General features: G+C 47.7%; 1 protein-coding gene across 3 annotated transcripts in view; it reads right to left on the reverse strand.

The window, feature by feature from the left end:
- KAZN (kazrin, periplakin interacting protein) overlaps positions 1-16527 on the reverse strand; it is a 130448-nt gene that overhangs the window by 40929 nt on the left and 72992 nt on the right. For all 3 annotated transcript variants that reach the window (XM_019541537.1, XM_019541538.1, XM_019541539.1), the window contains exons 3-4: positions 8203-8339; positions 2471-2641 (exon numbers count right to left, since the gene is read on the reverse strand). In XM_019541537.1, coding sequence (XP_019397082.1) covers positions 2471-2641; positions 8203-8339 — 308 coding nt within the window. The remainder of the gene's footprint in view (positions 1-2470; positions 2642-8202; positions 8340-16527) is intronic.

Consider the following 16527-nt stretch of genomic DNA (forward strand, 5'->3'; position numbering starts at 1 on the left):
AGGTCCTTTCAAGGGTGCCACACTATGTTAGCAGGGTTAGGTGTGAAAACACGATTCACAAGATAAACCCAGGCCTCTTGCTACTTTTCTGCGGTCAAAAAATGAGTGAAAACCAAGAGGTGGCATTTTCTGAGGGGTGCCTTGCAAACTTTAAATGTTTAAATGAGTCCCCTAGAGATGCTAGAGGCAAAGACCAGAAAGTAAGCCTTTAGCAGTTCCATCCTTGGGTCAAACTGAAGGCTGACGGCTTGCAGTCAGATAGGCAAACTGTGGATGTGCTGCAACGAATGCAGGAGCCAGGTTGTGGCATTGCAGGCTAGGTTCTGCACTGGTGCTAGTCAGGTTGGCTCCACTAAATACACAGAGGTTGGGGTATTTATACCAGCCAAAGATCTGAACCCATAGTGATTTTAATGATTAACTGAAAAGAAAAGAAGCTTAAAAGCAGAGGCTCTTTCAAGCCATGTGCATCAGATTCTCATCCCTGGGAAATAGTTGGAAAAAACCCCACCGTGCCTATAAAATGAAGTTAGTTATTTGAGGGGGATCCTTGGCTGACCGTGCTACAAAGGTTGGAAAGTTCTTTACAAAAATACTTGCAATAGATGCCGGTTGCTGTGAACTCACCGGTTAAGACCACTGTGCTGTAGGTTAGTCTTGAAGAATGTGTGAAGGAAACGTAGACCACAAGGCTAGAAAGGGGCACTCAAGTCACAGAGTCCAGTCCTCCTCTGCTACAGACCGCCATGCAACTAGGCTACAAAATCTCTACCCTTATTACCTAAATGGAAGTGACTTGGGCCTCCTTTATTCCTCTAGCGAAGCACCTTTTGCTTCAAATACTCCCCTTGCTTTCAGCTGAGTAAAGAAAGGTACTACTCACTCTACAGTCAGACCAATGAAAGATATATAAATGGTTAAAATGCATTTCCGGAGAGTTTGCGTCATTCTTGAAGCCCATTCTCCTTAGCCGGGTGATAAAAAGCACATTCCTTCTAGCTGAACAACTGAGGGCTGAGGCTGCGGAGACCCCTGAAGCGGACCCAGACTTTGGACACTAGGTGTCGCAGTCAAACAGGGATTGCATATACTGAAAACGCAGGGCCCAAGGTGAATCCACGCACAACAGATTGTGATAGATCTATTTAATAACAGCAAATGTTTCTAAGCTGAGGGGGGAAAAATGACTTCAGTCCAGCTGTCATTTGTTTTATGGCAGGAATTTTGCTTTGAACAATGAAAACACAGGAGGCTGCTGACAGGCTGCTTATGCTGAAGAATACTCAGGTGTACCTGAGCAGCGTTATGGAAGGGGACGTGCAGGCACGTGTGCTTGGAGATACGGGCGGCATTGATGTCGTTGCATTGCAATGCCATTATTTCATGACAGGAAACCCCATGTCACGTTTCTGCGGAGGTGCACTCAGCGCTCCGCCTCATCCACATAGTTCACTGGGTAGACAGCACTCGAGGAAGCGTACAGGTGAGCGTCCACAGCCTCACAACTAAGCAGCATCCCTAAGTTAAATGATGCTTGCCTTCTGCCTTCAGCCCCATCATCGCTTGTGCCTTCAGCACCACACTGGTTGGCACAGTCAGAAAAGCAAAAGGACTCAGACGAATTCTTTGGTTTTGCTTTTTAAAAGACAGACATTTGATGGCAAAGGGGGGCTCTATTTATGGGAATCCTATCTTTGGTTGCAACCTCGATCCCCTGAAACGGAGGGCATTTCTCATCCCTGCAGCTACGCTACCATGAAGACAGCAACCGCGATTCCATAATCTAGTCATGTACCATGTGTCAGGCAAGTGCAGCTCCTGGGAAACCCTGAGTTCATATTGCAAGCTGGCATGATATGAAGATGGCAAACATTTTGAGCTGAAACACCAGAGGCTAGATTCATCCCTGGGATGGCTCCAGTGACTGGTGGGGCCAACATGGATGCATCTGTCTCACTCAGCTGAACCTCTCTGCTAGGCACGACAGCTTTCCAGGGACGTCCTCTCCTCTGCTTTCACACTTGGCACGACTTCACAGTGGGCCCTGGCATGTCTGCGGGGACTCTCGGACTGAGCTCAAGCATGCTTCTGTGGGGACAGCCCCTCTCCCTGTTCAGACTGTGGGCCAGACCTTTGAACCACCTGCATTTCACCGGATCATGAGGTTTTCAGGCCTTCCATTCAGGGCGAGCGCAGCATTTCAAACTACAACCAGGCCTAAGTCTCCAGGTTTGGAAATGGATTTCAAACACACTCCTGCCCCACTTTCAAGTGCACAGCAGCCACACAATCCAGACCTCCAGCACACCTGAGCTCTGGGCGTACTTGGCTGGATTGGGGGTGGTGAAGCCAAACATCACCTGGGGTGATGGAGGTCCCAGGTGCGACCATGCAAGCTCCCTCTGGACTAGCTGAGGTTTTCAACTGCTATCTAGCCAAAAAGCTTCAGTTAAAGACAGGGGGCTCTCACCATGGCTAACTCAGCTTCCAGTTCCTTCATTCGGTTGTCTTTCAGGTCCAGCTGGGAGCGGAGCGCACTGGCATGGTCCGTTGCCTCTTTGGCTTGCCGACGTAGCTCCCACTTCTCCCGCTCCAGGAGATCTTTTTCTTTCGCGAGTGCTTTCACCGCGTCCTCACTCTCCTGCAAAGACACCAGGGCAACGTGAGGAAGGGATGAAACTCTCATTCCCAAGAAGTCCATACCATACAAAGCACGACAGTGTTTTATGCCTCAAAATACAGCAGCTAAAACCTGAACCCTTCAAATGAAATATATGGCACAAACTCCCATTGACTTGAATTGGGGCCAGGATTTCATTAACCAGTGTCTCCATTAGCAAGCTCTCTTCACCGTTCCTCTTCGTCCTCCTCCTTACCTTCTCCTACCATAGCAGTGACGTACAGGCTAGGATGCAAGGCTGGCCCCTGGGGTTATAAGTGAGGATATAAGCACAACTGAGTTGCCAACAAACCAAAGGTAAGAAAGAAACTGTCTTTACCATCTTTGTGCCTTGACCATATTGTGGACTAGACCCCTCCAGGAGACCACCCAACCACTTCAGTGACACTACCCTGCCCGTGGAGCAAAAATCCCCACTGGAGCCCCACCTCTCTCGGGAATCCTTAGTGAAGCAACAGCATTTCACCACAACACGGGTGCCGAGGTGAACGCTGGACTGAAATGTGTAGTCAGGGGTTTGCGATAGCATCGGGATCCCAACCCCTAGTGCCATGAAATCTAAAGCCCAGGCAGGACAGACTGCAAGCCCACTGCTTTAAACATGAGCCATGTTTCTGTTGTCACAGGCCCCTGGCCTCTCCTGAACTGCTGATGCGTTTGGTCTTCCAAAGATAGCGATAGGATAATTGATATCACGTGGAAACACTCCCCAGCTACCAGCACCGCCTAATATACTGTCTTTCTACTACAAAGCAATACAAATACAGTTTAGTGAGCTCCTGATGTATGTATTTAAATATAGTTCTGCACTGCTGTCCATCCAAGGTATCTGAGCATCCTCCTTGTCTGTTCTCTAGGTCCGGGTTGCAGAGGGCTTTGTAGACCTTCTGGAGTCAAGAATACTTAGAGCTCATCTGGCCTTTCACATCCATAGGTCTAAAAACCATGCCAACAGGCAGCTAAAGCACAATCATCCCTTCATACAGAAGGGGAAAATGAAGCCCGCAGAGGTAGAGAGAGGCAGACAGAAGGAGAGACAAGAACTGAACCTGGGTTGGCTGACTCCCCTCTCTGGTCCTCTATCCAGTGGACCTCAACCTCTTCGGTTTACTCTGCCAGTCAGTTGACAAAGGAGCCGCCTGAGAGGAAATGCTCGGACAGAGCCCATTCAAGGCTACCGGCAGAAAAGATCCAGGGAAAACACAGTCCATATAGACGGTTCTCCCCCCCTGCACATGATGAAGCCTCAGGCTGAGATTTTCCAAGCTGCCTCTGCAAAGTGGACATCCAAGTTCTAGACAGCCTAGAGACTGGCGCTTGAAGCATCAGGACACAGGAGTGGTGGCTTATGTTAAATAAGACCAAGCTCACATGCTTTGCAGATACTTGGGTATTTTATGTCTAGCCCAACTGGAAAACATCAGCAACTTACTCCCTTTGCAGGACTGCTTAAGGGACATTCTGAGAGTGGTTTTGGGTGTCGTGGCTGGATGTGACTCTATGAGTTTCTGCAAGATCCTATCAAGAAAAAAAAACCTACAACAAAAGCAGAAACCCTGCAGGCGACGCAGGGAGCAGCGATCTTTCGACTCCCGGAGCAGCTCTGCATATGACATCAGCAAACCAGCACTAGACCAAAAAAAAGGGTTTAGTTAACAGGGAAAAGGGACGAAAGGAAGGTGCATCCGTTTAAATCACTGGCATTCAACCTCCAAGCCCTGCAGACCAGACGAATGGCACAGGGCCAGTCTATGGGCCAGAGCCTATGGGCGAGGTCGGTTCATGGACTGGATCTAGAGTGGGGATGGTGCGTGGGGCTGGCCTGTGGCCTGACTTTGCAAGCTGGCATGATGTGACACGTGGGGCTGCGTCATTCAGCCCACAGGGTTCCCCACGGGTCCCAAAATTTGGCAGTTGGGAGAGAGGTGGAAGTGTTAACCAAGGCTCTGGAAGCCTTGGCAATTTAATCCTGTTCCCCCAATGCCAAATTTTTGCACCCATGGGGATTCTCACGAGCCAGGCAACATTGCCCCATGGGCTACAGGCCTGCGGGTTGGAGGTTGAACACCACTGGCTTAAATCATCAGTCCTAGCACCTCTTCCTCTTCCTCTGCCCAGTGAGCCCCCAACCCAAGCTCTCAGCTGTTTGGGGGCATTGTCAGAATGGGGTCCAAGCCCTGCAAACCTATCCAGAGCAACCAGTGGCCAATCTGCATCCAGCTCTGCACTGAAGCTGTTCTGTTGTCCTGGACAAGTCACTCCCCACTGTGCATCTGTTTTCCCTCCCTTGCTGGCTATGAGCTTTTTGAGACAGCTGTGTGTGACAGCACCTAGCACAACCAAGCTCTGCTCTTACTTGGATCCTCTAGGTCACTGACTCTCTTAACCAGGGCCCTGTAACATCCAAGGATGCCATGAGACCCTTTTATGGGTACCAAGAAATAGCTGCACTCTGAGATGTGCAGACCCTTGCACATGATTCATAAGGCAAACTCAAAAGGTTTGAAGCAGGAATCCATAGCGTCAAAAACAGTCTAGCCTGTAGTGGTCTTCCCAAGCTCTTGGCAAGAGAAGAATTCCTCTATTATTTTTCCATAGTTAAAAAATGAAGGAAAGCCAAGGGCATCTTCCAAGGGTTGTCTTGAGACTAGAAAGGTTGAGAACCACTGTTCTAGATGCACCCCCTAATTCAATAAATAATTTCCAAGCTGCTATTAGTTGAATCAGGGAAAGCTATACCTAGTTCCCTCCACCGTGGAGGAAGCTTGTTATGAAGAAGAGCCTTTCAATATTGTTACTGTGAATATTGTGGCCTCCCTGGCTGGTGGACACAGAGACTTTTCCCTGGACTCTGTGTTGGACTGGCACTGCTGCTAAAGCTGAGCCTAGGGTATGGCTGGAACAACTCAGAACGAGCAGACCCTCCCCCTGCTCATTAGGGAAGTACAATACGACCCTAAGTAGCCACAAACACGTGACAACATTAGACAACCTTCTTTTCCCAGACGCACTGAGAAGCTGCAGCTCCCATTGACCAGAGCTGGGGTGCCCAGCATTTCAAGAAAAAGCAAGTCTGTTTTTGCTTAATTTCCAACCGCAAAGTAGACACGGCCAATGGTGCCTGTGTCACTGTTATACAATATTAGTGCGGTTCTAATCCAGTGACCGGGGGGGCGGGGGGGTCAATGCAAACTATTCGTGAGGCTTAAAGGAATGATTTGTCTTCTATCCTTCTCCATAGATGCAGAAGATAACCTCAGAGTCACCCGTATCCCAGAGCATGGATCATTTCATACGCCGCACTGCTCCTGGAAATCGGTCATTAAAATATGCAGGCTGCCTGCCATGGAACACAAGTGGGGATGCATCCTCCCTGCAAATCCCACCCCCCTCCCCGAGACGAACAGCTACTGAGGCTCCCACGGAGGCTGCACCGCGTGAGCCTGTAGGAAGCACGTGGAGAAGCTGGAGACAGTGAGACTTTCCATAGTCCCATGCTGAAAGAGCGCTTGGGGCCCCTTCCCTAGCAGCATATATTCCTCCCTGGGTTCATCCTGTGTGTTTGTTTGCTGCTTGCTAATAGCATTGATTTTCTCAGGCTGGGGAGGCAGAAAAATATAATTTCCCCAAAAAGTCCACCACCAGATTCAAGGGGTCTTTGTTTGTAGCAATGCTTTAAAAATAGCAAGTTTCTCTCCTGGCATGGAAAAAAGCCCAGAATAATTACAGAAGCTGGATTCCCACGGCTGCTCATTTGAGTGGATGGCTTTATGCAGCGTAATCAAAAGCAAAACAGGAAACGGTGTCTAAAAAAATATCCTCTCACAAAAAGTGCAGAGAGGTTGAACATGCTCAGAGAAATGCTATTTATTATTAGGCAACTTAAACTAGTCACCGCAGTTTATATGTTCTTTTAACAAGCTCTTAACTTTAAGGGAAACTATAAAACCTGTCCTTGAAAGTAACCTGCTTTACAGTTTCATCCCATAAAAAGAAGGATAGAGCAGACACCATCTTGTTGCAATGGATTTTTTTCCAGTGTGACATAACATCACTGAAATGGAGCAACGATCATGAAACAAACTCTGCTAATTTAATCACTAGCATGACTTTTTCCTATTTTATTTTTCACCTCATACCTCGCAGCATACTTCAGTGACTTGAGATATATTACCGGTAGCTTTGCATGTTTTTATTTGCCTAAGGTCAGGGTTGGTTTTTTTTTTTAAACGAGCGAGTCAAATCTCTCCAGATCTCTTCACCGCTATCGTTCATCATGGTAATGTGGCTGTGAATAGATTTTGGACTAGACTCTGCACCACACACATTTTTGCCATTGACTGCAATGGGTGGGGGGTGGAATCAAACCCTTGGTCCTTTTCAAGACAATTTGCAAGGCTAACATTTGCAGGCAGCATTCAACAGTAACGGACTGTGGTGCAGAGACTGGACTGTTGAATGAGTGGTCATCATGATGGTGCATGCATCACTGCTGGTATTTTCCTTTTCTTTAATATGCAACGGAGACAAAGGGGATGGAGAGAGAGGCTAACACCGAGCTTTCAAGGCCTAATCCAAAGGACACTGGTGCCACCTGAAAGGTTCCCATGGGCTCTTGGGGACTTTGGACTGGGCCTTCACACAGACCAGGTGCAGGAGCTATGGAGCTCCCAGTTTCCCTGAGCTCAGCTAGGCCAGGCTGGGCGCGTATAGCCGGTGCTGGGTCAAGCCCACACATCTGCTCACGCTTGCATCCAGGAAGGACTGCAGCACTGTGGCTGCTTGGTGGTCTCGGGAGGGTGGAAGCCGGGTCATAGCAGGCATTTTTCCACCTCTACCTGAGGGCTTTTCTAGCAGGCACCTTGGCCTGGCAGCTCTGTTCGGGCCCCAGGAACGTGCAGTGTTTTGACAGCATCTGGCTGCAATTCACTGCTGATGCCGTCTTTAAAACATCAAGCTCTGAGCCAATACAAAGCCAGAGTACAGCAATTAAAACAGGATTGTTTACATGACCTTATGGGTCAAATCAGAGCTTGGCTAGGCTGACGTAAACCCACTGGAGTCATTAGGCTTCTCCGTGGCTCCTAACACATACAGACTTGGGCCTTTGTTTGCATTATGAAATATGTTCCCCATTTCTTGCTCTCTCTGAATATTTATCCCATTCTTAATTCAGAGCACAACTAAAGCGGTAGCAAAGAGACTCCCTGGCACTGGCCACAAGGTTCAGCTGGCCGGTGGTAAGAGCTCCTTGCAAACACTAACCCCCTCGGCCCCCTGCTGCCTAGCAATGCTGCTTTGGGCAGGAGAGATGATTCTTAGCTAGAAAGGAGTGCACCGGGTTCAAGACACAGAAAAGCTCGAGGTTTGGATGGTCTGTGCACACACCTGGAGTCACGGGCTTCGCTTTACTCTCCCCGTTAGCTCATAAAGAACATATGTAACATCGTTTTGGGGTGTGAGGTGCCAGCCTTACTTGAGGGAGGGCATGCTGGCTATGCAGGAAGTCATGCTAGGCTTACTTTTCTGTGCTGCTCGTAGTTCCTGATGAAGTCCCTTAGCTGTTCCTCCCGGCTCTCCAGCGTGGCGTAGAGCTGCTGCATTTGGCTTACCAGGTCTGTTTTCTCTGCCTTCAAGCGTTTTCGATCCGCCTTCATGGCTGTGTGAAAGAACACAGGTTCAGCGAGAGCCTGAGCCGGCAGCACACCAGATTTTTTGCATTAGGAAACCTGCCTGTCAAGCTCTCCAAAACACTTTGCAAAATTACAATTCTAGGAATGACTCTGAACTCCTGACCTTTCCATAATACAGCGTGTGAATGAAGGCAGGGCCGGGATGCTCCGCTGGCACTACTGGGATGATGCAAAGGGAACTATAAAACCTGCTCTAAGCTAAAGACAGCAGTTAATTCACCCAGTTCGCATCCATTTATCACAGGCACCTCTTTCAGCCGTCGGAGATGAAAGCTCTGATCCAGCAGGGTGCAAACCCCATTTACCTTAAAGGGCCCATTCATATGCTTAGGCTAAGGATATGCTTAAGTATCTGGACTCGGGCCCGTATTTCATTTAAAGAAGAGTTGCCCACGCTATTTTTGAATCATGGTGTTACCTGGCCGTGCCAGAGCCAAACCAAATACCACCCCTCCACCCTGTTCACAAACCAATACATGCATTACAAAAACCAGAATCCCAGGACAACACATGCACATTGCAGTATAAGTTACAGCAGCCGTTTTGCTCCCTGCCTCTCGTGTTACAATACAGTAAGCTGATGGGACGTGAGTAGCTATTTCTTACAAGTTCCCCAAGCCCTCCAGCACCAGCTCAGGGAATTGGCACTACTCCAGCACTGCAAATGTGTAGACTGGACTTGAGCACAGAGAAAATGTAAGTTCATAGCTTGTTCCAAACATTAGAGGGTGTAATACAGCCTATATTCTCCTTGGGAATAGGGGCCGGGACCAGAGAGCAAACAGAAAGAGACGTGCCTTATGAAAGGCAATTTCTCGTGGTGCTTTCAGTTCAACCAGACGTGGGAAATGGCAGGAATCTCATATGAAAACTTGCCCCCATGAGACTTCTAGCTCAATAATCACTCAGCCAAGAGGTTTTTGACAGCACACACGAGCACGTTAGCACAGCGATGCTTCTGACCAGCTCCTCTCTGGGGATCAAACATGGGCTCCCTGGATCTAAGAAATGCACGTTTCTACGCCTTACTGCAACAGACTCAGCGGTGTGACGTTACCTTCGTTTCCAGCCTCTTACAGGCCAACTGGACCCTGAACCTCTTTGCGGCCTGCCCAGCACCTGTCAATATGTCCTGTATTTTATGAGATCCAGATCAGATTCTGTCACCTGCATTTGTGACCAGTCATTTTACGCCACAGCTTTCAGCAGGGCGATGTGCTGAGCCGGGTCCTGCTCTGCCGGGAAAGGACCCCAGAAACTGGTCCAAACTGTTTGAACTTTCAGGCATTGCTACTTGCAATTCTCCCGACTGACTCCAGAAAGCCCCGTGCAAATCCCATGCTTGGCTGGAGAGGAAATACCAGCATTAAAGGGCTCTTTAATCCAGCAGAGAAAAGCTCCAGAAGACCTAACTGGAGGACACTGACGCCAGATCAGTTTGTGTTAGAAAGAAAGCACAGATTGCCGACAGCGAGGGGGGGACTAACATCTGGCACAGGAGACCAAGGGAAGCAGTGAATGGTGATGGTGCATGCATCACTGCTGGTATTTTCTTTTTTTTAATGTTCAATGGAGGCAAAGGGGATGGAGACAGGCTAACACCGAGCTTTCAAGGCCTAATCCAAAATCCACTGGTGTCAACTGAAAGCCTCTTTCTGCCTTCTAAGTTGGCTGTACTGCTGTGTACCTCTACAAATCCACCTTATGAATGATAAAAATAACTTTGTCACTCCTACCACGCTGAAACCACTATGACCACCTAAGAGAAATTGTAGCGTTGTTCTTCATTTTCTCTTTCCCTTCACTTGTATTTCTACTTTTCCATCCCTCTATACGTTTGCTGCATACGCCAACAGGTAGGCATGCCAGGGGTATCTTTGGTCCTTAAAACTATATGAATTTATACTGCCAAGTTTCAAAGACATCTGAAGTCATGGTGGCTTAAAACCAGCAGGAATTTTAGACGACATTAAAATCCATTTATTTCCCCATTCTCCTCCCATTTGCTCCTAGACGTTCTTCAAAGTTGAAGTAGGTTTTTTTTTTTTCTCATGAATACTGCAGAAAGTAGAACAGCAAAAGCCTGGCATAAACGGTAATGGCACAGCAGTTCATCAACAAAAGTTCTTGCAGTTTCCCACCACCCCTTTTCTGCATGCACTTCTCTTCCTGGCTCCACAGCCTGGTGTTGATGCCTGCAGACGGGAATCTGTTTTCATGCTCTTATCCTTCCAACACTTTAATGCCTTGGCAATCTTCCATAACGCAAAACGGCTCTGTTGAATGCTTGGGACCTGCAAGAACTGCAACGTTTGGAACCAGGCTTTGAATCTGGCTATGTTTGGGAGCACTTCGTTTGGAAATTTTTCATTTTTGTTTGCTTGGCTTGACCCGCAAATCATGCTAAGCATGGAGGAGCTAGATCTTAGCCACTTCCATTCATTTTCCGTGGTAGGAAGGGAGAATGACAAGAAACACAAGTTCCAAAAGTATGAAAGGGTGGAAGCCACAAGGAGAGAGGTCTCCCTGCCACGTCCTGCTTTCCAAAGCCCTACTTTCATAGAAGCAGAGTCTCCATTTATAGGTTACAGAAAGGCCAGGGATGGATTATTCTAATAAACTACCGTAGCTGCAACACACAGTAATTCTTACTTGTATTGCAATAGATGCCAGGAGTCCAAGTGGAAAGTCAGGTTTGAATCCTGGCAGGTGCTGCTGGAGCACAGAATAAAATGATGGCCCCCTCCCAAAGCCCTCAAATAATGGGAAAGAAGTGCAAACTGGAAAATCACGTTAAATATTAGGAAAAAATGTGGATAACGGTATTGGTTTCAGCAGATAAATGAGCTGACAGTGATGTGTTCTGCCATCAAAGATGAGACTTGACACCACCCTGGATGAGTCAAGAGTACCCAAGTCCACCTGCCACAGTGCAGGGTAAATAAGTTGATGACTTAAGTAAGGTCATTATCTGCGCCCCCATCAATCATTCTAGGATTTTGGTTCTACAAAGAGGTGATTGTATCCCAGGAAGGTGCTAAAAACAACACGCGTCTGAAGTTTGGAGAAGGAGGCATTGTTGGATGGGTCTCTCTGTGAGTGAAAGTATGGAGACCTATGCATAAATGGATCGTGTTCCAACAGCGAGCACTCAGCTACTCTCCACACCCCTCTGCCCAAATCTGCTATCACTTGGGCAAACGAACAGAACTTTCTCTCTGTCCACGTAAGTCTGAAATGAGAACGGCAACCTCCTTAAAACAACATCCAGAACCCCAGTTAAAGGACAAAAACCTGCTGTGGTGCTGAAACATGGATGGAGCATCCCACAACTATTATATGTTTCTTGCAAGTAAAAGACTATGTTAAAACCGCATTATTAAGGTTGAAAAGTCAAGCACTCAAAAGCCACGAAATGCCAGAGTTAAATTTGCTGGCAGCAAGCATCAGACAATCTTCATAACAAGCAGCACTGCCAGCCCCAGTAAGCGTGCAGGCGCGCGTGCACATACACACACACATATACACACATGCACTTAGACTAGGAAAGCTCATTTTCCTGCCAAGAGGACGATTCCAATTTTACAGCTTGGTGTGCTAGAGATTGCAAAGCCTGCCAGGCGTTGCTGAGCCCACAAGGATTAAGGACTAGCATCAGGTAGAACAGCCGCTCCCTCTCGCATCAACTGTAGGGTCTTTTCTCTCGATGTTGCAGCAGCACAATGCAGAGCCATGCCGGAGTAAACAAACGGATCGATGGACAAGGTTCCCAAGGATGTTACACTCAAGCTGGCCACAGCGCGTAAGGGGAAAGCAGACAGCTTTGCCATGCATGGGTGACCCAGACAGGGATAGCTTCATTTTACTTGCTGTGTTGCTGCCTTTTTCACTGGAAGAGCTTAACCCTTCATAGGTTGCCTAAAGGTGCCAGTGGGGAACAGAAAACTGGCTGTGAAATGCACACCAGTTGATAAAACTATGGTCCAACGTGCTATACTACAGTAAAGAGTCGAATTCTACTGGAATATCGGGTCACGTCTAGGGTGAAAACGTGCATCTGATGCATGTGTGTCCCTTAAATGAAAGCTACGTGTAGTATTGCAAGTATGCAGAAATGTGCTCTCCTTGATTGATGGATATAGCAGTATGCCTCTTCATTAAGACTCAATCCTTATCTGACCGTAGCATGGAATAGATATTGAGCTGCTCACCAGAAAGATGATTTGCAATTAAACGCGTGCGCGCAGGCATGCCGTAATGTTTGCAGCTGGATCTTTTGGGACATTCTTATAAAGAACTCGCAGAGCAATCAGTGAGCTGGCTCTGGATCTAGTTTAAGTTGTTCAGTAAAGTAACAGTGGGTAAATGCCAACGTGAGATCAAGATTAGGCTTGGCATGGAAGTCAAATGGGAGTCTCCCCCAGGGCTCTGGTGGGAATGGGATCAGCTTGAGTTCTTGGCTATAAACATAAAAAGTAGGGTTCAAAGGGCCTACTTTTAATTTTTACATATACATACTTGCACTCCCTCTCTCTCTCTCTCTCTCACACACACACACACACACACACACAGAATTGGGTTTAAGACTGAAAATTTCTATAGATCATTTGGGGGTGCGTATATAAATTCAAATCAAGTTGTTTGAACCCTGTTCCACCCCTATATCGAAGCCCTAAGGTTGTAAACACATGCATACGCACGCACACAACACAAAAATGCAGCCAGCCAAACTTCAGAGCAACTGCATGAAAAAGGGTCAGCATCATTTCAGCCTGACAGATGGGCAAAGAGCACAGTGGGATTACATGAGCTGCCCAGAGGAAGTATCTGGTAGAACTGGATTCAAACCTCCCGTAGGCCTCTGCCTGTTCTGGCTCTACTGAGGTTAGTCGCAAACATTTTCAGCTTTCTTCCTTGGTCACGTATTAATCTGCGAAAACGTCTCAGAACACGTCCGAGCCAATAAACAAGCCAGCAGCCGCTCTGATGTGCGGCGTCTCCTGTCTTTGATAAGATTTTCGCGGCGCATTATTCCGGTTCGCGCACATGGCAGATTAGAAACAGCTTTAATTACAAAATTTGTTGAAACGGATCAACAACCTGACAAGGCAGCAAGAGAGGGCAGGAATATCAGGGAAAATATGACATTTGTTGTAATTACATACTGCTGCAAAAGCTACGTTTAAGGTCACAAAGACCTGTGGGTACTCCCGATCCAGAAAAATCATGCTTCTAGCAGAGACATCTCACCAAAACGTCAACTGCTGTAAAACACCATGGGCAAATACTTGGTATAAAAGACATCCAATGCTGTATCTAACTGGGACAAAAAAGAGCCAGGAGGGCATTTTGCCATATGGAGGGCCAGCGTGATTTGGTTAAAGGGATACTGTGTCAAGCCTGGTGGTAAAAAAAAATCCTTTTTGAGATGCAGAGGAGGGGATGGATGCTTTACGCCCACGGAGTTGCTTCACAAGCAAAAGAACAGGAGAGGGCCGATGTATGAGTCTGATGAGCAGCAGGGAGAGGAGCGCAGAGTGCCAGAGTCTGCCCCAGCGCTTGGGAGGCGTCCGAACTGGCCGGTCAGAAGAGCAGGGACCAACAAATTCCCAGCTGAAAAGCCCTCAAAAGTAAAGCGATCTCCATCTGCGGACCTGGAGGATGAGACTGTGTGCATGCTTGTTACCATTGTGGACGACAGCAGGTCCACTGGTTTGTAGGCGCTTTAACAGGCCTTAGGATTCAAAAGGATCTGGATACATCAGAAAGACGGTCTGAGATAAATTGGAGGGAACTCACTAAAGGCAAGTGCAAAGTGCTGCACTCGGGCAGGAACAATTAAATGCAAGCAAACAACGTGGGAAATGAATGGCTGGGCTGCAGTGCCGCCAAGAAGGACCTGGAGGTTACTGCAGATCAAAAGCAGAATAAGTCAACCAGGTAAATGCTGTAGCAAAAGGAGCTAAACAGCATACTGGGATGTATCAATAGCGGTGTCCAGCGCAAGTCAATGAAAAGTGAGTCTTCTGTTCTGTTCAGTGCTGATGAGGCTGCACCTGGAGTACTGCATCCAGCTTGAGATGCTGCCCTTCAAAAAAGGCATTGATCAATCGGAGGGGAGAAAAAAAAAAGAGTGCCGAGGACAGCAGCACCAAGTGATGAGAGGAAAGGCTGGAAAAATTGGAAGGATGTAGTGTAGAGAAGGGAAGACGGAGGCAGGATTTGATAACAGGCTTCAACCACAAATGGGGTGGGGGGGCATTATAAATTAAGAAAATGGTGATCAATTTTTCCTCATGTCCAAAGAGGGCAAGACAAGGAGGAACGGGCTTGAATTTCAACATGTGAGATTTAAGGGCGGGGGGGGATGTTTGGGAACACGTTGCTTCCACCGCTGCAGGCTTCGAAGCTCAGGATGGACAAACATTTCTTTGGAATGGTTTTGTTAGGGATGAACCTGTCAGGAGCAAGGGGTTTGGCCCGGTGACCTCCCAAGGTCCCTAGGATTTTAGCAGAACATTGCAGCAGCAGTTTTTTTTTGTTTTTTTTTTAAAAACACCGCCTACCCCAGCAGTTTCCCCCTGCTAGGAAGACAAGCACGGTGTTGCTTTGCAAATTAAGAATGGCTATGTCCCCAGCATGCCTTTGGAGGCAGTTTCAGGGCAGCAAGATCCAGCAAGCAGCCAGCGCTAATAAAATCCAGTGTCCCATAACATGCTAGCCTCCATTAAGACGCCTACAGTGTGGGAGGGCCCTCAATAAACATGTAATACTGCCCACAGTTTCAAACTCATCCTACAATAAAAGGAGTCTGGAAAGGCAGGGGTGATGCTCCCGGAGGGCGTCCTCATTGCGATAGCTGGCAGGGGGCCCTCTGTTTCATCCTTTTGCTAAACCCACGGCTCTGCCTACATCAAGGATGGAGCATCTCTCCATTCGGAAAAGAATCCCAGTGCTATAACACATTCCTCTAATGCCAGGTGTCCCATCAGCATGCAGTTCACACCCAAGAGAAACAAAATTTGACTTAAGTAAAGTCTCCTTCTCTGTGCATAGTGATTACTGGCAAGTGCTCCCAGCCGATCATAAAACTTGCAGTCACTTTAAATTCATACCAAGGGTTACGGTAGGAGCTAGCATAGAAAGCTGATGTTATATTATTTATGAGCTGTAAGGCAGTGGCAAATTCCAATGCAGCTTAAAGACCCAGGCCTCCAAGTGATTAAAAATTGACAACTACGCGATTACTTTTTTGCACCGTGATTTTTTTAGTTCGTAGGCTGTTGGAGGTTGCTGTAGGCTGGACACAATGGATGGCGGGGGGGGTAGAGAGCAGAGATGATTACACACATCCCCATGTACTGAATGATCTGATGGACACGGTTGCAGCTGCTAGGAACCTGGGGTCGAGAAAATGCCTTGACTAGGTGGGGCTTTAATGAAGGACTGTGCCGAAGTCCGGAGAGAATTAGGCACTCCACTTCCACTCGAAAAGAGGGAGGACCAATAACAGTCAATAGGTTTGATGCTGAGCAGGCATCTGTGGGAGGAACAGGTGGGGTCCGGATACAGCCCTCCAGACAAAGCCATCGGGGGACGCCATTCTGCCGCACTCCGGGTACGGACATTACACCCAGCCCCTCGGTACTCATAAAAGGGCAGTGAAGAGCAATATCTGCCTGTGAGTAGAGAGTAGGATGGCAAGCAGAGCAAAACATCCATGGCAACATGAAGCCTAGTTCGTAACTTCTCTGGACATGATCAATCCTTATTTTTCCCTTTATTATTATTATTTTAAATATATTACTCAAGTTTAGAAGCACAGATCTCTATGCAGGGCATTTTCAGCACTCAGAGGCTGCCTAGTTAACTCCTCGGGCCAGCCGCGCTTGCCCTTACTGCATGGCAGTACTCTCCCTCCCTGCTTGCCGTAGTTTAATTAGGTCCCCCGTCAGCTTGCATAAAGCTGAAACCTCAAGCAAGACAAAAATAAATGGAAAATGGACATGGGCTGCAACTCCCGAGCCCCGAACTGCAGCCTGCCTTGAAGGAGGCAGCACCAGGAGGAATTCATTTCACGTTGGCAATAAAAGCGGAGCCCACAGACTCCAGGACACAGAGGTTAAAGGAGTTGCTTTCTCGATGGGAGATGTC

Source organism: Crocodylus porosus, unplaced genomic scaffold, assembly GCF_001723895.1.
Source record: "Crocodylus porosus isolate Cpor-Errol unplaced genomic scaffold, CroPor_comp1, whole genome shotgun sequence".
NCBI classification, from domain to species: domain Eukaryota; kingdom Metazoa; phylum Chordata; order Crocodylia; family Crocodylidae; genus Crocodylus; species Crocodylus porosus.